At 40.6% G+C, this 15,790-nt stretch overlaps 2 protein-coding genes and 1 long non-coding RNA gene across 5 annotated transcripts; 2 read left to right on the top strand and 1 right to left on the bottom strand.

Moving 5' to 3' along the window:
• Positions 1 to 34: 34 nt before the first annotated feature.
• LOC135503334 (uncharacterized) lies at positions 35 to 10,545 on the top strand. Of its 3 annotated transcripts, XM_064796881.1 has the most exons (8): positions 35 to 132; positions 5,053 to 7,841; positions 8,153 to 8,332; positions 8,593 to 8,809; positions 8,975 to 9,131; positions 9,767 to 9,938; positions 10,158 to 10,306; positions 10,405 to 10,545. In XM_064796881.1, exons 2-6 carry the CDS (start codon positions 7,479 to 7,481, stop codon positions 9,768 to 9,770), a joined length of 921 nt encoding a protein of 306 aa, XP_064652951.1. In that variant the 5' UTR covers positions 35 to 132; positions 5,053 to 7,478; the 3' UTR covers positions 9,771 to 9,938; positions 10,158 to 10,306; positions 10,405 to 10,545. The 3 variants fall into 3 exon arrangements, with proteins under 3 accessions (XP_064652951.1, XP_064652949.1, XP_064652950.1); XM_064796879.1 differs by lacking the exons at positions 9,767 to 9,938; positions 10,158 to 10,306; positions 10,405 to 10,545 and adding an exon at positions 9,382 to 9,722; XM_064796880.1 differs by lacking the exons at positions 9,767 to 9,938; positions 10,158 to 10,306; positions 10,405 to 10,545 and adding an exon at positions 9,495 to 9,673.
• LOC135503335 (uncharacterized) lies at positions 10,375 to 12,114 on the bottom strand. Its single transcript, XR_010449885.1, has 3 exons — positions 11,955 to 12,114; positions 11,050 to 11,271; positions 10,375 to 10,824 (listed from the first exon to the last, which is right to left on the bottom strand). It is a non-coding gene; the product is annotated as an uncharacterized LOC135503335 (long non-coding RNA).
• A 1,050-nt stretch (positions 12,115 to 13,164) lies between these two features.
• Positions 13,165 to 14,738, top strand: LOC135503106 (G-protein coupled receptor 183-A-like). The gene is made up of 2 exons (XM_064796444.1): positions 13,165 to 13,318; positions 13,690 to 14,738. Exons 1-2 carry the CDS (start codon positions 13,294 to 13,296, stop codon positions 14,730 to 14,732), a joined length of 1,068 nt encoding a protein of 355 aa, XP_064652514.1. The 5' UTR covers positions 13,165 to 13,293; the 3' UTR covers positions 14,733 to 14,738.
• The last annotated feature ends 1,052 nt before the right edge of the window (positions 14,739 to 15,790 follow it).

Here is a 15,790-nt window from a genome sequence, read left to right as displayed (position 1 = left end):
TAAAATCAAAGTTTGCAATCAATTTCCTGCTAAGCCCAGGGAAAGAACATGATTTACAGAGTGATAATCAAGGGAGAACGAAAGGACATGATTGTGAAATAGGAGCGATCTGCGGACTTTTTCATCAACAAGGTAAGCAATTCGAAACAAGGTAAGCAATTCGAATTGTCGACGTCGTCAGACTGATGAGGAAATGCATGTATCCCGATTAGGATGTCCATCAGTTTATACGAATCTGACATGAGTTTGATGTTGCACTACATTCGTCAAGAGACAAACTTGATCCAAAGCGAAAATATGTCTGACTGCTATTTATAAATATAACTTACTTTAAAGGAGCCAATTATCTCTTGGAGATTCCTATTGTAGGAATTAGCATTATACCCGTGGCGCAGGCAGATACCTTGAACTTCATTGGCCGAAAGATTGAATTGCAATGCAAATCTAACGCAATATCAAAGGGGAATGCTGTGGCGAGATGTAAGATTGATCATTTCATGTCGTCTTGTACACAGACTCGGACGCTGTGCTGTTGTGTGCATAAAAAAGTATAACAATTGGGCCGACAGAGATGATGAGGCAATGTCAACATGCCTCGCTCCTAAGTAAGCAATAGGCGCCTTTTTATACGGAGAAAAAGAAGGAGAACTCAGATAGGCCTTCACATACCACGTCGGCTGCCCATTGGCTCGAACCAATCACAATATCACCACTATAATTTTAAATGTGTGCTCCCCGTCACAAGGTCTCGGGCAAGGCACTTAGTCGACAGGCAAGCTAGAGATTCAGCACCGTGAGCAGCTCCTTAATAGGCCATGCCAAGAGTGCCTCTTCAGATACATCAAGAACAATGTATTGAAAGCTGTGGGCCAGGGAGAGCACATAGACAGACCATGATCACCTTCATTTGAAAATGCTGAAAATTCCTTCATAATCAAGGGCCAGCTCTGGCTAACACAGCACCCATAAACAGTGCCCCTATCGGGTCCCTCGGAATATCCCCTCAACCAAAACGTTTTCACCCCGTTAGGCCCCCGGGGATACCTGCTGTACTAAGAATAGGTTCTCAATCTCTCGCAAGATAGATTAGTCCATGGGCTATACATGTATGCTTAACGCGCCAAAGTCAAAATACATGTAAATCCCTTATCTTGGTGTGTGCAAAGAGGCTAGTATAAAGTTGCGCATTGGTTGAAATATTTGCATATGGTGAAGATGGTGGATCTTATGGTCACATGCAAAGCCAGCCATCTTCTGGTCAGAAGGGTTGTTTCTCTCAGTTAAAAGTGAATAAAGAAACAGAAATTAACATGACATAAATAGCATTAGTAGGTACCAGAATAATCTACACTGATATGCGTCTTACAATTTGATTTTATTTAGGTATAATTCCGCACTGTTGACTCATGAAATGCCCCCGTATGCTAATGAGAACTCCTGTTGACTTTTGACAATCTACCTTATGATGATGACCATGCCCTTATATATGGAACCAACAAACAATGCAATTTCTCTTTATATAATCGCTGCAGAATCCAAATATCTAAGACCGTTTAGACGGGCTCTGTATGAATCTCGACTCTCAGGAGAAGTTTTGTAATCATCCAATCGAAACTGACCGAGGAGTTATATCACAAACTATTACACCTCTACGTCCATCATAGTAGTGAAGTGAAACTCAATACTAGCAAGTATGGATTAAATCCATACTTGATACCAAGGGAAAAAAAGACGAAGAATTTGCAACCAATACTACAGCATCTTTTCAAATTTTGAAAATGGGGGCTTCAGAAAAATAATTCGTCTTCTATTCAATGGCTATCACTACTATTGGCTGGGTGTTGCTTGATTTTTGTCACAAAAAAATGCCTCAAATAGTTTAACTCGCTTAACTAGTGATTATTAGGCTAATAGGGAAATTGTATTTTAACGAGGTTCTCTCCAACATGTTCAAGACAAAGAATGCCCACCATCACGCCATGCGCCATAGCACGGGAAATTGAATAATCAATTATGTCGCTTAGACAAAATGCTCTGTATCTCCTTTATCCTTAGGCGTTCAGAGCTGAATAAGGTATCACTTTGTTCGTCTTGGTAATATCTTTGCAACAAACCAATATTTAGTATCCGAGTTCAGGAAACTTTTACCTACCCTTTTGAAAAAAACTTAAGTTTTTTTAATTTCTGAAGTCTTTATGAATTTTTGTTAATACTAGATTAGGTATCGTAGCATTGCTTTCGCATTGTTGGGAACCTTTATCTGTTATTGATGATATCGACTGGTTGTTATCAAAATGTTTCCCTCAGTTGTATAGCAAGGCCTTAAAACTTATCGCTTTTAGATCGTTACACATCTCAATACAGACTTTTAGGTTCATAATGTTACTATGTACTGTGTACCTTTATATCCAACACAAAATACACTTATATGATTATAGTTCAAAGTCAGAGTTGTCAATGATATTACTTATAATCAATAACAATGATTACAATTCTCCCAGGATACCATGGAGTAACAACCCTGACCACAATTCAGCCTTTCATTTTATTGGTAGGCATCGATGTCCCTTGGCGATGTCCCTTCCCTACCTAACGTAGGTATCTGAGATATGCATGGTAAACCTACCTCAGATCTGTAAAATTGTCTTCAGTTAATTGAGGCTTACCGAGTGCTGTATTAATGAATTCTGCCTCTAAAATCCAGTCATAGTCACCACAATGAATTTCAAAAAGCAGCGCATGCCCAAGTAACCCTTCACGTCTCAATTTAGATGGGAGATAGCTGACGCTAGTTTTAAATGCCCATTGAATTGTCTTTTCGTATCTGGCATAACAAAACCATTTCCTTGGGCTTGAGAAGTGGCCCTGCAAAGAAGCTTCAACAACATCTCTTGAATAATTTACTGCTGTTTCTAACAGACGTCTCTGGCCAAGCCTTCTAAGGATAAAATCAAAGTAACGTGTCTTATTTTCAATATTAATCTCAAGACTCCGGAAACCATCATCATTGTAAGCAACCGCATTACAATTGATGCAGAACTTGTATGTAAACGTATCACCAGGCCTCATTGGATTTAAGTCCCTTTTATATTCAAACAGCGTCCATCTTTTACAATTGTGGCATAATACGGCAACAATTTCAGTGCTTGTGTCATACTGTTAAATGTTGCATGTTGCATAATCCAAAACATTTGATGATGTGACACTCAAGAGTCACCTCTTTCATATCCATGCTTGGGTTGGCTGAATAATTCCATGGTAACCGTAATACGAATCAAAAACTTTGCAAGGGGTTACAATTACCCCCTTCTACCTTATACTGCTCCACCGTTAGCTTTCCATGGCCAATGAGTTCAAAAAAGACGGTTTTATAATTTGTTTTGAGCTATGTTATCTCATGACAGCCAATAAGATAGCTAAAAACGTATATTCTCTAAATATAGCTGCCTTTCTCAAGATGAGAAGCAATTAGTAGTCAAATCTCAGTTGAATGAAAATGTGTCACCTGTTTCAGATATATTCATTATTGAGGTGTTTTACCGTACGTTCATATAAACTTCCATTTTGAGTGTTACTGCAGTGTGAGAAAAGAGATTTCTTATTAGGTACTCAATTAACATAGAGTGACCGTTTCGAATTTAGTTACCAGTGAGTCCGCCCCCTTTTATATCAGTAGTTTATTATTCCGTAAATATTCTGTTAATTGGGTTAAAGGAAACCTATAGCTAAAAGCTTATAAAATGGGGGGTGTTGAAAGGCCCGGTTAAAACCTGAGACGGGGTAAGCTTCCATAGATAAATGTTAGCAGTTTCAAGTTTTAGGTAGTTGATTATGTAGCCAATGAGTTGCATATGAATTGAATTGAATTGAAATGAAGTAATCATCAATTTAGTTATTTTTACCACGTTCAGCTAGTCTAAATAAAGACTTGCGCCACGACTGGATCTCTTTAATTACCTGCGACGAATCCATCACAATGTCACTTGATAATTACATTAAGTAGTGATGCATTTTACCGAAATGGTTCTGGGGCAATTAAAAGTTTTTTTAAAGATCATAGCTATTTACTTAGTAGATTTTGCTCCATGAAATTAAAAGTACCACCCTTCCACTCCACACCATGCAACAGAATCACCAAAATCTTTAGTATGCACGTCGTTGACGGAAAAAATGGTGTACCTGTACCTGTTAAAGAAACAATAACCTTGGACCTATTGACTTGAAATTCCTGAACAATGCAATTAAGTTTCAAATTCAATGAAATTATTTAGTTGGTGGGCAAATATGGTCGTTTAGATTAGATTTCCGCTGTTTTTACTGGATGATAGTACTAGTCTCCCGTCAACTCGGCGTGGTTGGCGTCAGACCCCGGATAAGATATTTCTTGTGCATAGGGGTGTAGCCAGGGAGGCTACGGGTGCTTAGGTAAGAGAGTGCACACTGTCCAAACTTTCCCCAACACATAATGTCCAAACCCTTCCCCGTATATACATGAATAGGTAGGTATGTCGAAAGCGGATTTATTTTCATTTGGACTTTGGATTTTTATTATACATCTGTGTCCCTTGGAACTGAATTCCCACTATAGTTTTTATCCCTCATATATCCTTATATGCTGTCTGCACGTTGATTTCTTATCCAGGATAAATTACGCAATCTTATGAGGGTGTGAAGGTTTATTTTTCAGTAAACCTAAGGTTGACAAAACAGTGATAAAAGGGTTAAAAACTGTACTGGTAATTCAGTTCTAAGGGATATAATGGTGCGTGTTAAAAATTCAATGTCCAAATGAAAATAAGTAAATCCCCTTTTGACATACTCATGCATACAACCTATACGAGCCCAGGCATTACATGTACACCAGGGTAAATGCCAAAATCAGGGTTTCTTCTGAAATCATTCATGTAATCTCAAGATGCTGGCTCCAAAATAATCTTTTGCAAGGTGCTTAGGAATAAGAATTACGTCGAATTAGAACGTGCATTGTTGCTTTTTTGTACGGAAACAAATAAAACTTCCATACATAGATCATGTTTTCTATTACTGTTTCAGGTATCAAACCATGTGGACGCTCACGATGCTTGGAGGACAACAGCCGTGGAAGCTATGCGATAAGTTCAATTAGCCCGCTATAACACAATAAATTGGCCCGGGAAACTGAATGTTCCTGATACGATCAACGTGTTTTACTATGCATTTCAAAGTTTGTGACTGGCTTAATTGATGAGGAAACATGCACATTCGACTAGGATTCTAGGTGCGTTTTTGTTTAATTTGATAGACTGAATAACCGCTTGGTTGTAGTTCGTCGAATACTTCTAGTTTCAAATGATCCATGACCATTCGTCGAATACTTCTACATGTAGTTTCAAATGATCCATGACCATCGTGTTGATTGGGAAGTTGTCGGATTGGTTTCAACTGTTTGCATTGGAAAGGGGAACTGACCAAAAAAGGAGCGGTTTTACTGTACATTCCTCGCAAAACATACTTAAATGGAACGACACCATCTACAGTTCTCTTAAGGTTTATGCCTATGTATTCGACAAGTCTCGTTTGGTGAACGTGGTACAACCTACTCGCCGCCTATATACAGTACTGATCACTTATAGGGCACTGTGCTTCAACAGCAAGCTCATGAGCATCTCATGTCTTCCGCAATATTACTGTATAGGAGATCAACACCGAAATGAATTCAACCAATATACCTATCGAAGTAGTATTTAACACGGAAAATTCTTCACAACCTCAACGATGTCTGTATCGTACGAAGTTCATCGACACGAATGCAGAATTGGCAAGATTTCTGTTCGTGGTGCCAATATGGCTTGTGGTCACTCTACTGGGCCTCATAGGGAACACGCTCGCCTACCTGGTCCTCCGGAGAGAACTACGTCCATCATCTACGTCATATCTCCTGAAGACATTGGCGGTTGTTGACAATCTAGTCTTGGTGACCTTGACCTTAGACGATTCGTTTTTAAGGATATATGCAAGTACAGGTGTATTCGAGTCTTACTATGAGTTCTACATGATAGCGCATCCGTTTGTTTGGCCTTTTAAGTGGTTCATTAAAACATTGTCTGTCTACACCATTATTCTCGTCACGGCGGAACGTTACATAGCAGTTTGTAAGCCATTGCAAGCAGCGTCATGTTGCACTATCAAGAAAGCAAGGATCGCATTTCTTGCGGTGTGTCTCTTCTCTCTTCTGTACAATCTTCCGAAATGTTGGCAATTAGAGACAATCTACAAATTCGACACATGCACAGGAAGAAATAGACCATACCTTAAAAAACGAGAAACTTTCGATGGTGATTTATTTTTGGGTACAGTATACGCTGTCGCCCTCTATATAGTTATTCTCTTTGTCGTACCACTCCTCGTGCTCACTGTCTTGAATGTTTTCCTTATACGGATGATTAAAGGGGGCACCACTTGTGATTTGAAATTGAAAGTTTATACAGACAAGCGAATGAGACATAAGAAGCAAATCACTAGGAGAATTGTAATAATCGTGTTTGCGTTCGTGATTCTGGAACTACCAGTTTTTGTAATGAACATTGTAAACATCTCTGTGCGTGGTTTTGAACTCAATCATGATAATCAGCAACTCAGGCTTCTTATATTTCATTTGCTACATATTGCGTACGTCATTTCCGGCATGAATTCCGTGGTCAATTTCTACGTGTATTTCCTGACCGGATCAACTTTTCGGCACAGCCTATGGAAAATGATAACTGGAAAACGACATAGAATACGACAAAGCCGTACATCAGGGACTCTAGAAAGTGACAATGACTTGACCCATATAACGGAAGTGACCGCCATGCAGGCGGTATGTGTTCATGTGGCCCAGCGAAGCACTAACAGCTCTGTTTCAAGTTCTAACAAGCAAAGTTCATTCATTAAGTTGGACGACGTCTCTGATTGCGCGTAGCCTGCATTAACAAAGATCACACAAAAAACGTGATTTGACAAAACTACATGTCTTTTAGTTTCCAGAAGCATGATGAATGTATTTAGTATTAACAGAAGTGAGGGCTAATTTATTGTCAAAAGTTGGTTTAAAGGTTAAATGCCAAGGTTAGGCCTAATCTTAATCAAAGTACATCAGGATAACCTTTTGTTACCTTTAGATGTCAAATGTAGTAAATTTATTTGCATAAATATCGCATGGAATAAAGAAATTCAAATAAACCGCCCTGTCTCAGCGTGAATTTGCTTCGGCAAAGTTCGTATTTCGTTCGGAAACTCTCGCGGTTTTGGGGAATTCCAAATGAGGAGTGACGTCACTAGTGCTGTCATTGTTAGACTGATCCCACTGCCTGCATACACAAACGCCATGCTGTAGATGCCTGCGCAAGACAGGAGACCAGTTTTGTTTTCATTCATCTGACAGCTGATTCTACTTTCTGGTTGCGTTCACGCCGTTCCTACCATGTAAAACCAATTATTTTACATGTTCTAAAGCAAAAATGGTTTACTGCGTTGCACCAAACTGCAGCAGTGATTCAACGAAGGTGTTGAAAGTAGATGGGGTCGGTTATTACAATTTTCCTCGCGACAAGAAGGCCCGAAAAGTATGGGTAAGACGCATGCATCGTCCGTCTTCTTGGGTCCCGTCTCTCGGTGCGAGGGTATGTTCGAAGCACTTCGTTGCCGGAGATTACCTGCTGGACCCAGCCATATGCCGTGCGATAGGATTTGACCCTAAAAAACGCCTCTTGAAGCCAGGTGCCTTCCCTACACTCTTCAGTCATGGTGAAGGCGATGCCATGGATGGTACGCCTACGACCAGTGCGCCGCGGTCAGCTGTGCAGAAGAGGGCACATCAGCAGGTGATTATTATTTATTATGAAATCAGTATAGTAGGTATGAAATTATACCCCATGGCCATAGGCCTAGGCTAGGAATACCTCCATCTCGAGTGCATGACCATGGGGTAGGCATGGTGAAGTGTAGGATGTGGTGTTGCTGGGGCCTGAGGACCTTTTAAGACTACAACTTGATAATTTTCATAATTGATACTGCACGACTGCAACTACTAGGCTACCTTCAGCTGTAGGAGCAAGTCAAATACAAAAGTCCTACTCCTATTAGTCAATTATGATACGCCTTCTATTTAAAATATTTGTTTCTCATTTCGTAGGCTGTAGCAGAGGCGGTAGCGGGATACAACGTGTTGTATGGAGAGGAGGCGGAGGAGGCAGCTGAGCAGGATGATGGTTTTTTGATGGCTGATGAAGGCCGATTTGAGGAGGTTGGCAATCACCTAATAGAGGATGCAGTACTGCCACAGAGTTTAGACGATTTGGAGGTTTTGCCACAAGTATGTTCAATCATAACCCAGCCCCATGTGTCATAAGCTTACTATTAACTGACTTCAGGGTGTGGCTCTACAAAAACTGGTTATATTGGGTGATCATATTTACATAGATAAATGTCCAGAACAGTGTAGACTAATAAATCAGAGGATGGATTAATCCCACAATCTTGTAATAAAAATTAGCTGCATTAATAATGTAGTGAAAGTTAATGTAAACAACATCCCCGGAACAATAGCCTCAATTCTATTTCTTATCTTTGCAGGAACACCCTGAAACCTTTGCCATTGGGACACAAGTTGGCTCCTCAGTCTCCATGCGGTTTGCCAAGGCTGTCCAGGTCAATATTGTCACTGGGTCTCGGAACAAAGGTTCGCAGACAACCTCCTGCACCGGGGATATTGGCTGTCAGGCAGAACCAGAAGTCCGAGAAATTGCCATTCAGACAGATCTGTTTGACATTGATGTGCCAGTTTTCCAAGGTAACCCCAAACCTGAAAATTATGTTGATACTAGTAGCAACCCGACAAGGTGTCAGACAGTTTGGGTTTTACTATCTAACACAATTTTGGTTTGTGCCTGGCAATACGACAGATAAGTCACAGTTTGGTGCCAGACAATGTCTTTGACCACCCCAATATTTTCAGGCTTGAAACCAAGTGATGAAGACATGGAGGATGAAGAGGTGCACTTTCCAAGTCAGGAAACGATGAAGACTGATGACAGTGACGATGAAGACTGGGAGCCATGTGAAGATGATTATTGTCAAGAATTTGATGACTCGCTCCTTGATGATGAAAATGTGTAAGTGTTTGTTGTAGCTTTCTTGAGAAATTGATTCTTTAAAACAATTGAATTGTATTAGAGTGAATGAATAGAATGATAGTCATAAAAGTACCGGTATGGCAGTTTCTGGGACCTGTTATTAGTGTTAACACTAATAAAACTTTACTTTTTTCATGAAGGACTCACTAATGATGCTCTACAGTGAGTTTATAAACTGATAAAAAACAATCATTGTCAAATCTTTAACCATAATTATTTACTATTTCAGATCCGGCAAACATTATGATTTCGACAATGAGTATGAACAGCCCTCCCCTCAATATGAGAGAAAATTCATTGTCTTTGAATCAAGCTTGAGGCTTCTGTTCATGTTTTGTCAAGTTTGCAGGGCACCATGTCGAGTCGCACTCTGTACACTTGGCACAGCTGTGATGGTGATGGCGATTTGTGAAAATCAACATCAACAGGAATGGTCATCACAACCATTTAAAGGACAGCTTCCCATTGGAAATTTGCTTTTTGTTGAATTATTTCATACCAGCACCAGCATGACTGACAAGTAAGGAGTGCCCTCAATCAAAAGAAAAACAGCTAGTCATTTGGCCCTGTTAATTCTTTGTTCCTTATTACTTAAACCAGTATTACTCTTTCAGGTAGCAAGGCCCACAAGGAACTTACGCTGATTCTCACTCAAAAGATATTGCTCAAGGACATCAGAAAGGTTTCACCAGGAGTACAGACTTCATCTCTTGAGTCGTATCACAAAATTGTTGGTTATTTCGCTCCCAAATCCCGCCATTTCTTCTATGAGCCAATGAAAGCAAGGTATGATAGACTACAATGTATTCTCAGGGGTCATTACTAAATCACGAAAAAAATTTCATGCAATGCTTTGAGTGAGTGCTATCAAAGCCCACTTTTCCTTATTCGTGATGCAACTGAACTTTGTTCTTGCACTCTACTTGGACTATAAGGCGTGAGGCGAGTAAAACATGGATTGAAAGCATTGACCAGTCATGCCAGTATTACAAATTCTCTTTACAGGTTACTGCTCGCCACACTCCACTTTAATGAAAATTCAAATCGGAAACAGCGTATGGGACAAGATGAACAGCCGCAGTGGTCGATTTCATACCCCAAGGGGAGAGGAGGAGCTGCAGTAGCAAAAGAGGTCAAAATTGAATCAACATATGGTAGGTATAACGGCCAGCATCGTTACTTTAGTGCTAGCACTGCAAGAAACAAGAAGAAACAAGATTACTTGTATTAATACTTCCCTTTATGTTTTCAGACTATGTACAGCTAATTCTGGAGGACCTGCTGAAGCGGAGAGATGACCTGCCATCTTACAAATTGGCAAGAGATGCAAAGGACAAGTACCAAGTGACTCATCCTATTCCAGGTCCAGTGTGCTCAAAGTACGACAAGCAGGACAAGATGAAAGTTGTAGAAGAAACAAAAACGAGGTTTAACAAACTGTAGAGTTCATTCATAGCACCATCAGAGTTCACTATCACAGATCAATTGAACGGTCACACCAAATCAATTGAACGTAGGATACTTGAATCCTGTGTACCCGTCATTGTCCGGAGCAGGCCAAGCAGCACGTATCTTGTCCCGAGCACAAACAGGGAGCGGCAAACGGTTCCTTCTCCCCAACCTCTTCCTAACCCAACGGACAAGGTTCCTATAGGCCACGTATCGATATAACCTGAAATTGTTGGGAAGAAAACAATGTTTGTACATTTAATTGACAGTTTTTTTTAAATTTATTGAAAACTTGTAATATTATTACTAAATACATGTAGATACATTTTATTATATCTATTTTCTATATTTCTAGTCTTCAAAGGGAGAAAAAAATCTCATTTCTGAATTGATATTGCCTTTTCTTGTCTTCAATTATACAGCGATGGAGGTGGTCATCATTACTTACTTGTGAATGGGCTGGTCATCGCCTATTTGTCCCTGCTCTTCGATGTAGTGATACATCGACATTTCCAGCACCCATCTATCAAGACAGGTGCTGGAAAAACCTGGGTGTTGCGTGATGCACTCTACTTTCAGCTCATCCTTCTTGGCCTGGACTGGTGAATAGTCTGAGCAGCACAAGGATTCCCTCCCCTTCTCTTGTGGAGTGCAGACACCACAATGACACCTACAAATACAAGTATAATATAAATGTTATTGTTATACAGCAGTGATGATATTTCGATACCCATTGCCATCAATGAATCAAATTTGAGTGAGAGGCAGGCCCCTGGAGCTCAGCTCAGTAAGATTTAGCATTGTTTCAATCAATCAATTAATGTAGTATTGTCGAAGGCTTTCGCCTTAAGTTGTTACGGTGAGAATAAACTGTTGTCTTTGCGCGGGTGTAGTATTTCACTATTTGGTGTGGTAATGCTCCGCAATGGAAGAGTCTCAGTACAGTAATAATCCAAATTATTAGGCCTAGAGTTCACTCCATTCGAGTAGGCCTACTACCAAACCCTGAGGCTTAGTATTCTGATCCGAGATCCTACTTACTATAAAATAACCACGTGGAATGAACTCACTCAACTCAAGATACGTTGTGGTTTCGACATATTCGAGGTGAAAAACGCCAATTGTTTACTGACAACACTCGATCCGTGAACGATGGAGCCCTATGTAGAGATGTACATGAATACATGCACATGATGACATAGCTCATATCAGCATAGGCCCCCTAATGTCCAGCTGATGCCGCGCCTATACACATGGCATGCACAGTGCACTGCCACTGCACTTGGAACTCACCAATTCAATTGATATTTCCTATGCGATCAAGTCGCTCATCCTCCATCTCCCCATCATCACCTTCGCCCGATTCAGAACAAGAATCTGAATCGTCTCTCGCACTCTCCACTACTGGCTCGTACATGTAGGGTTGAATCACACCATTGCCTTCATCAACAACCAAATCGTCATCAAACAAATCTCCCGCACAATCTTCGCTCGCCATGCTTGCAGCCGCCATTTTTACTTGCGCAGTGGTCAATGATCGTGGATTTGACAGCACTAGTGACGTCACCAATGTGAACCTAGCGGCGAATAGCGTAACTACACATCTGGCGGTCTTTTCAAAAGCGCCTTCAAAAACGAGCTCGCAGAGGACTGAACAAATAGCACTTATTTCACAAAAAAATCACTATTTTTTTAATTCCTTCCGGTTTATTATGTTTTTTAAGATAGCATATTATGAAAATTCACCACAAATACAGGTTAAATAGCTCAGCATTTGACCTTTAAATAAACAGCAGGTTCACCTGCAAAACACTGGTGATACTATTCATGTAGTGGAGCGTGGATGCGTCATAGTAAGACAGCAAGAGGAATCTTGCTGTCTTAACATTACGACAATTACGACCGATCGTGGCCTAATCTAAATCCCACTGCAGAGCAAAAACAAGAGATAAGGCTCTGCGATTGCGCATGTGACCTGCGATTCAAGCTAAATTTCTACCCTTCTACCACACGAGACTGAGACGCTTGCGGTACTGCTTTGTCAGTTCACGCCACACTGCACCCAAACTAAACAATACTTTAACACAGATGCATTCGAAATCGTATCAAATAAACCACCTTACACTGAGTGCGATTTCGACAACACATGATGGGCCAGTTTATTGGTTGTGTGTTGTCATGTAATACGATATGTTGTAACTGGATGTGTTCATAACGGATATGGTAACCTGAAACAAAAGACTACATTGCTACAAAAAAAATACATAGTATGTTTAACAGGCTAAACAATAGTTTGGGTTAAATTTCAAAACCGTATCAATAATAAATGTATTGAAATAAATGCATTCTCAGCACTGGGCGCACACTCGTATTAAACGCAGTCTAGGGCGCACACTCGTATTAAACGCAGTCTAAAATAGTTGGAAGCGTTTTTAGTCATAATGTGTGAGAAGCTCCCAAACACGCTGGTGCTGTCATGATTTGAAGCATTCAGTGACGCAGGATCAAAACGAGAAGAGTAGGATTTGTGTGCCAAGTTATTAGATCCCTTCACTGGGAGCACAAGCTCATGAAAATCAAAACTCCACCCCAACTGACGCAACATCCATCAGAGCTGGAAGACATGAACACAACAGTGTAATTTTCATAACAGAAAACGTTACGGTGTGATCCTTGTCGTCCGGGATGATGAATGTTTGTGAAGTGTCTGTATGAAGGTACGGTTGGGTCTACCGTCGGTCATCTATCTCTGCCCACAGAGCTCGTCAACAAGTTGGTAAACTGTAAAATTTGGCAATACTGTTCAGCATTAATTTAACGAAAAGGGGTTATGTGGGGAAAGATTTTCAAACTAGTCGGATCGGGCTCTTAATTCTTGCAACGATTCGTTACCTGCTGTTGACTACGATTAGATCGAGGAGTCCAGAAGATTTGGAATCCGAGTGAACTTGTTTGACATTTGGTGACTTCTTTATGTGACTTGAAAAGCAAGACGACAACTGTGTATTCCGCGACGAGGCCGAGAAAGCGTAACCACTCAATTCATCCCGTGCCTGTTTGGTCACTGGTTGTTTGTCATTCTTTGTAGGGAATGTAGAGGAAATGAACGGTAATTCAGAGATGGATCATGAAATGAGAAATGCATCAAGTTCCAGACTTTTAATCGTAACTACTAATGATTTTGAAGCAGACGCAGCAGGTATAAGTTCGCTGAAACATGCCATAGATATGGCGATCTTCATTATGACCGTACCGACACCACCGGTCCTTTGTATCGTGGGTTTGTTGGGGAACTTCCTGAGTTTTATCCTCATGCGCCAGCAGAAATACGAGAAAAGCACTGCCTGTTTCTACATGCGCTGTTTGGCCGTATTCGACTGCTTTTACATCTATGGTCGAATGGTCCTGCGCTACCTTCTGTCAATGGCGCCACATCTCTTTGTGAGCATGCACGTAAAGCAGCCATTTTGTTTGTACTATTTCGTGAGTTTCAGGATGGGTGTGTTTTTGTCGCCCTGGATGCTAGTCGCCATGGCATTGGATAGATTTCTTGCTGTCAACTGGCCGTTGAAAGCTGTCAGGTTCCTTACAATGGGTCGCGCGAAAATAACGGTGGTTATAGTAAGTGGATGCGGTGCCGGGTTCGGGCTTGCCCAATTGACACGCACCTGGCAAGAGAAGTACAGCCATTGGCTTTGCCCGTATGAATATGACCCACCAATGGATTTAATCTACTCGTATATTGGCGGAGTAGTTGAGACCTTCTTGCCAATTTTCTTTATATCATTTTTCAACATAGGCATCCTTTTGGCTCTCCATCGTAGCAGTCAGAACAAAATGCTGCAGAAGCCTGAACGAAGCTCTAGGGAATCGTCGATTAACTTGGCGACGTTTTTAGTGACGAGTTCGTTCATTGTGTTTCGTATTCCTGCAAAGGTGAATGATTTCTTCTGGGAGTACTGGCAAGGGGAGGTGACCCCTGACATAGTGCAATGGAAGAGATTCTCTCTCAATGTGGGTGTGCTTTCAGAGAATATGATATATTGTCTAAACACTTACTTGTATGTGTTAGCATGTAAGCGCCTAAGGCAGGAAATGTTTGAAATTATTCGTTTTTGGAGAATCAAATGAATACTATGGTATACATGTACATAAATTTATATATCGGGTATTTCAGGAAAGAAACTTGCTTTCTTTTAAAGTTTTATATCTAGGAGATTGACAAACAAAAAGTGTTCCAAGTGTTCCAAAATCCAGAATTGTGCCACTAGCAAAGTTTGATAAAAGCATCGGGACGATAAAACAAAACAAAACAACTGATTGCAGAAAAAAATGAAAAAATTCAAGATCTGACCGGAACATTGCGCTTTTCGAACGTTCCGATTTGACCCGATTTATCTCTCCATGCATTGACTCTTTCCACGTGGAACGAATGGGCTTACTGGACTTTGCGCAACGAAACGAAACGAGCGAAATGGGGGAGCGACCATTATGTTTTACCCCGGTACGTCAAGTTCGATAAATGGTGTCAGTCACCAGTATGGATGTGTTTTCCATTATGAATATGTGTTTTTAAAAATCAAAATCATATGAATTTCCTTTCCATTAGAAGTAAACGAGGATGACGTTTCAGTTTAGGAGCCTAAGTTTTGTGGTCCCAATGGCCAAATTAACCCCTCGTTGGCTGAAAAGTCGATTCACCGGTCACAAATGGTCGAAAATGACCCCCAAAACTTCAGACCCCCAACCTGGTAATTATCACGGTCAGTCCACAACAAAATTTCTATGGTTTGAAGATCTAACCCCGGGCTGTATTATCTGCCGGAAATTGATTTTCGTCGGCACGTCTGAGAAAAATCTATGGGGCGCTAAACTTGACCAATTCAACTTTTTTAATGCATTAGCAATTTGATAATAAATGTAGTGTGTACCCGTAACCGCTTGAGGTCTGGACTTAAAACTTTGTTTACAAATTCACACCAAATTTCGTTTCAAAATTATTCTTTGTTTGGCACCAGGGGGCGTAATGCAAAAAAACATGAAACAGACGATACGGCCCGTAGTTTTGTTGATGCGAATCGTTTCCTGTATGGCCGTTACAAGCCGCTGTCTGAATATGATGTTTGGCCTAATTTTACAACGATTACTCCCCATGTAACCACGATCTAAGATGGACAGGCTGTGTATTA

Source organism: Lineus longissimus, chromosome 19, assembly GCF_910592395.1.
Source record: "Lineus longissimus chromosome 19, tnLinLong1.2, whole genome shotgun sequence".
In the NCBI taxonomy this organism is placed as follows: domain Eukaryota; kingdom Metazoa; phylum Nemertea; class Pilidiophora; order Heteronemertea; family Lineidae; genus Lineus; species Lineus longissimus.
The sequence above is the reverse complement of the archived record's forward strand: the minus strand, read 5'-3'. Positions and strand labels throughout refer to the sequence as shown.

Coding starts and splice junctions, on each gene's coding strand:
- LOC135503334 (XM_064796879.1), top strand. CDS start 7,479: ATGGTTTACTGCGTTGCACCAAACTGCAGCAGTGATTCAACGAAGGTG. Junction 8,333..8,592: donor ATTTGGAGGTTTTGCCACAA/GTATGTTCAATC, acceptor TTATCTTTGCAG/GAACACCCTGAAACCTTTGC. Junction 8,810..8,974: donor TGATGTGCCAGTTTTCCAAG/GTAACCCCAAAC, acceptor CAATATTTTCAG/GCTTGAAACCAAGTGATGAA.
- LOC135503106 (XM_064796444.1), top strand. CDS start 13,294: ATGTTTGTGAAGTGTCTGTATGAAG. Junction 13,319..13,689: donor TGTGAAGTGTCTGTATGAAG/GTACGGTTGGGT, acceptor CATTCTTTGTAG/GGAATGTAGAGGAAATGAAC.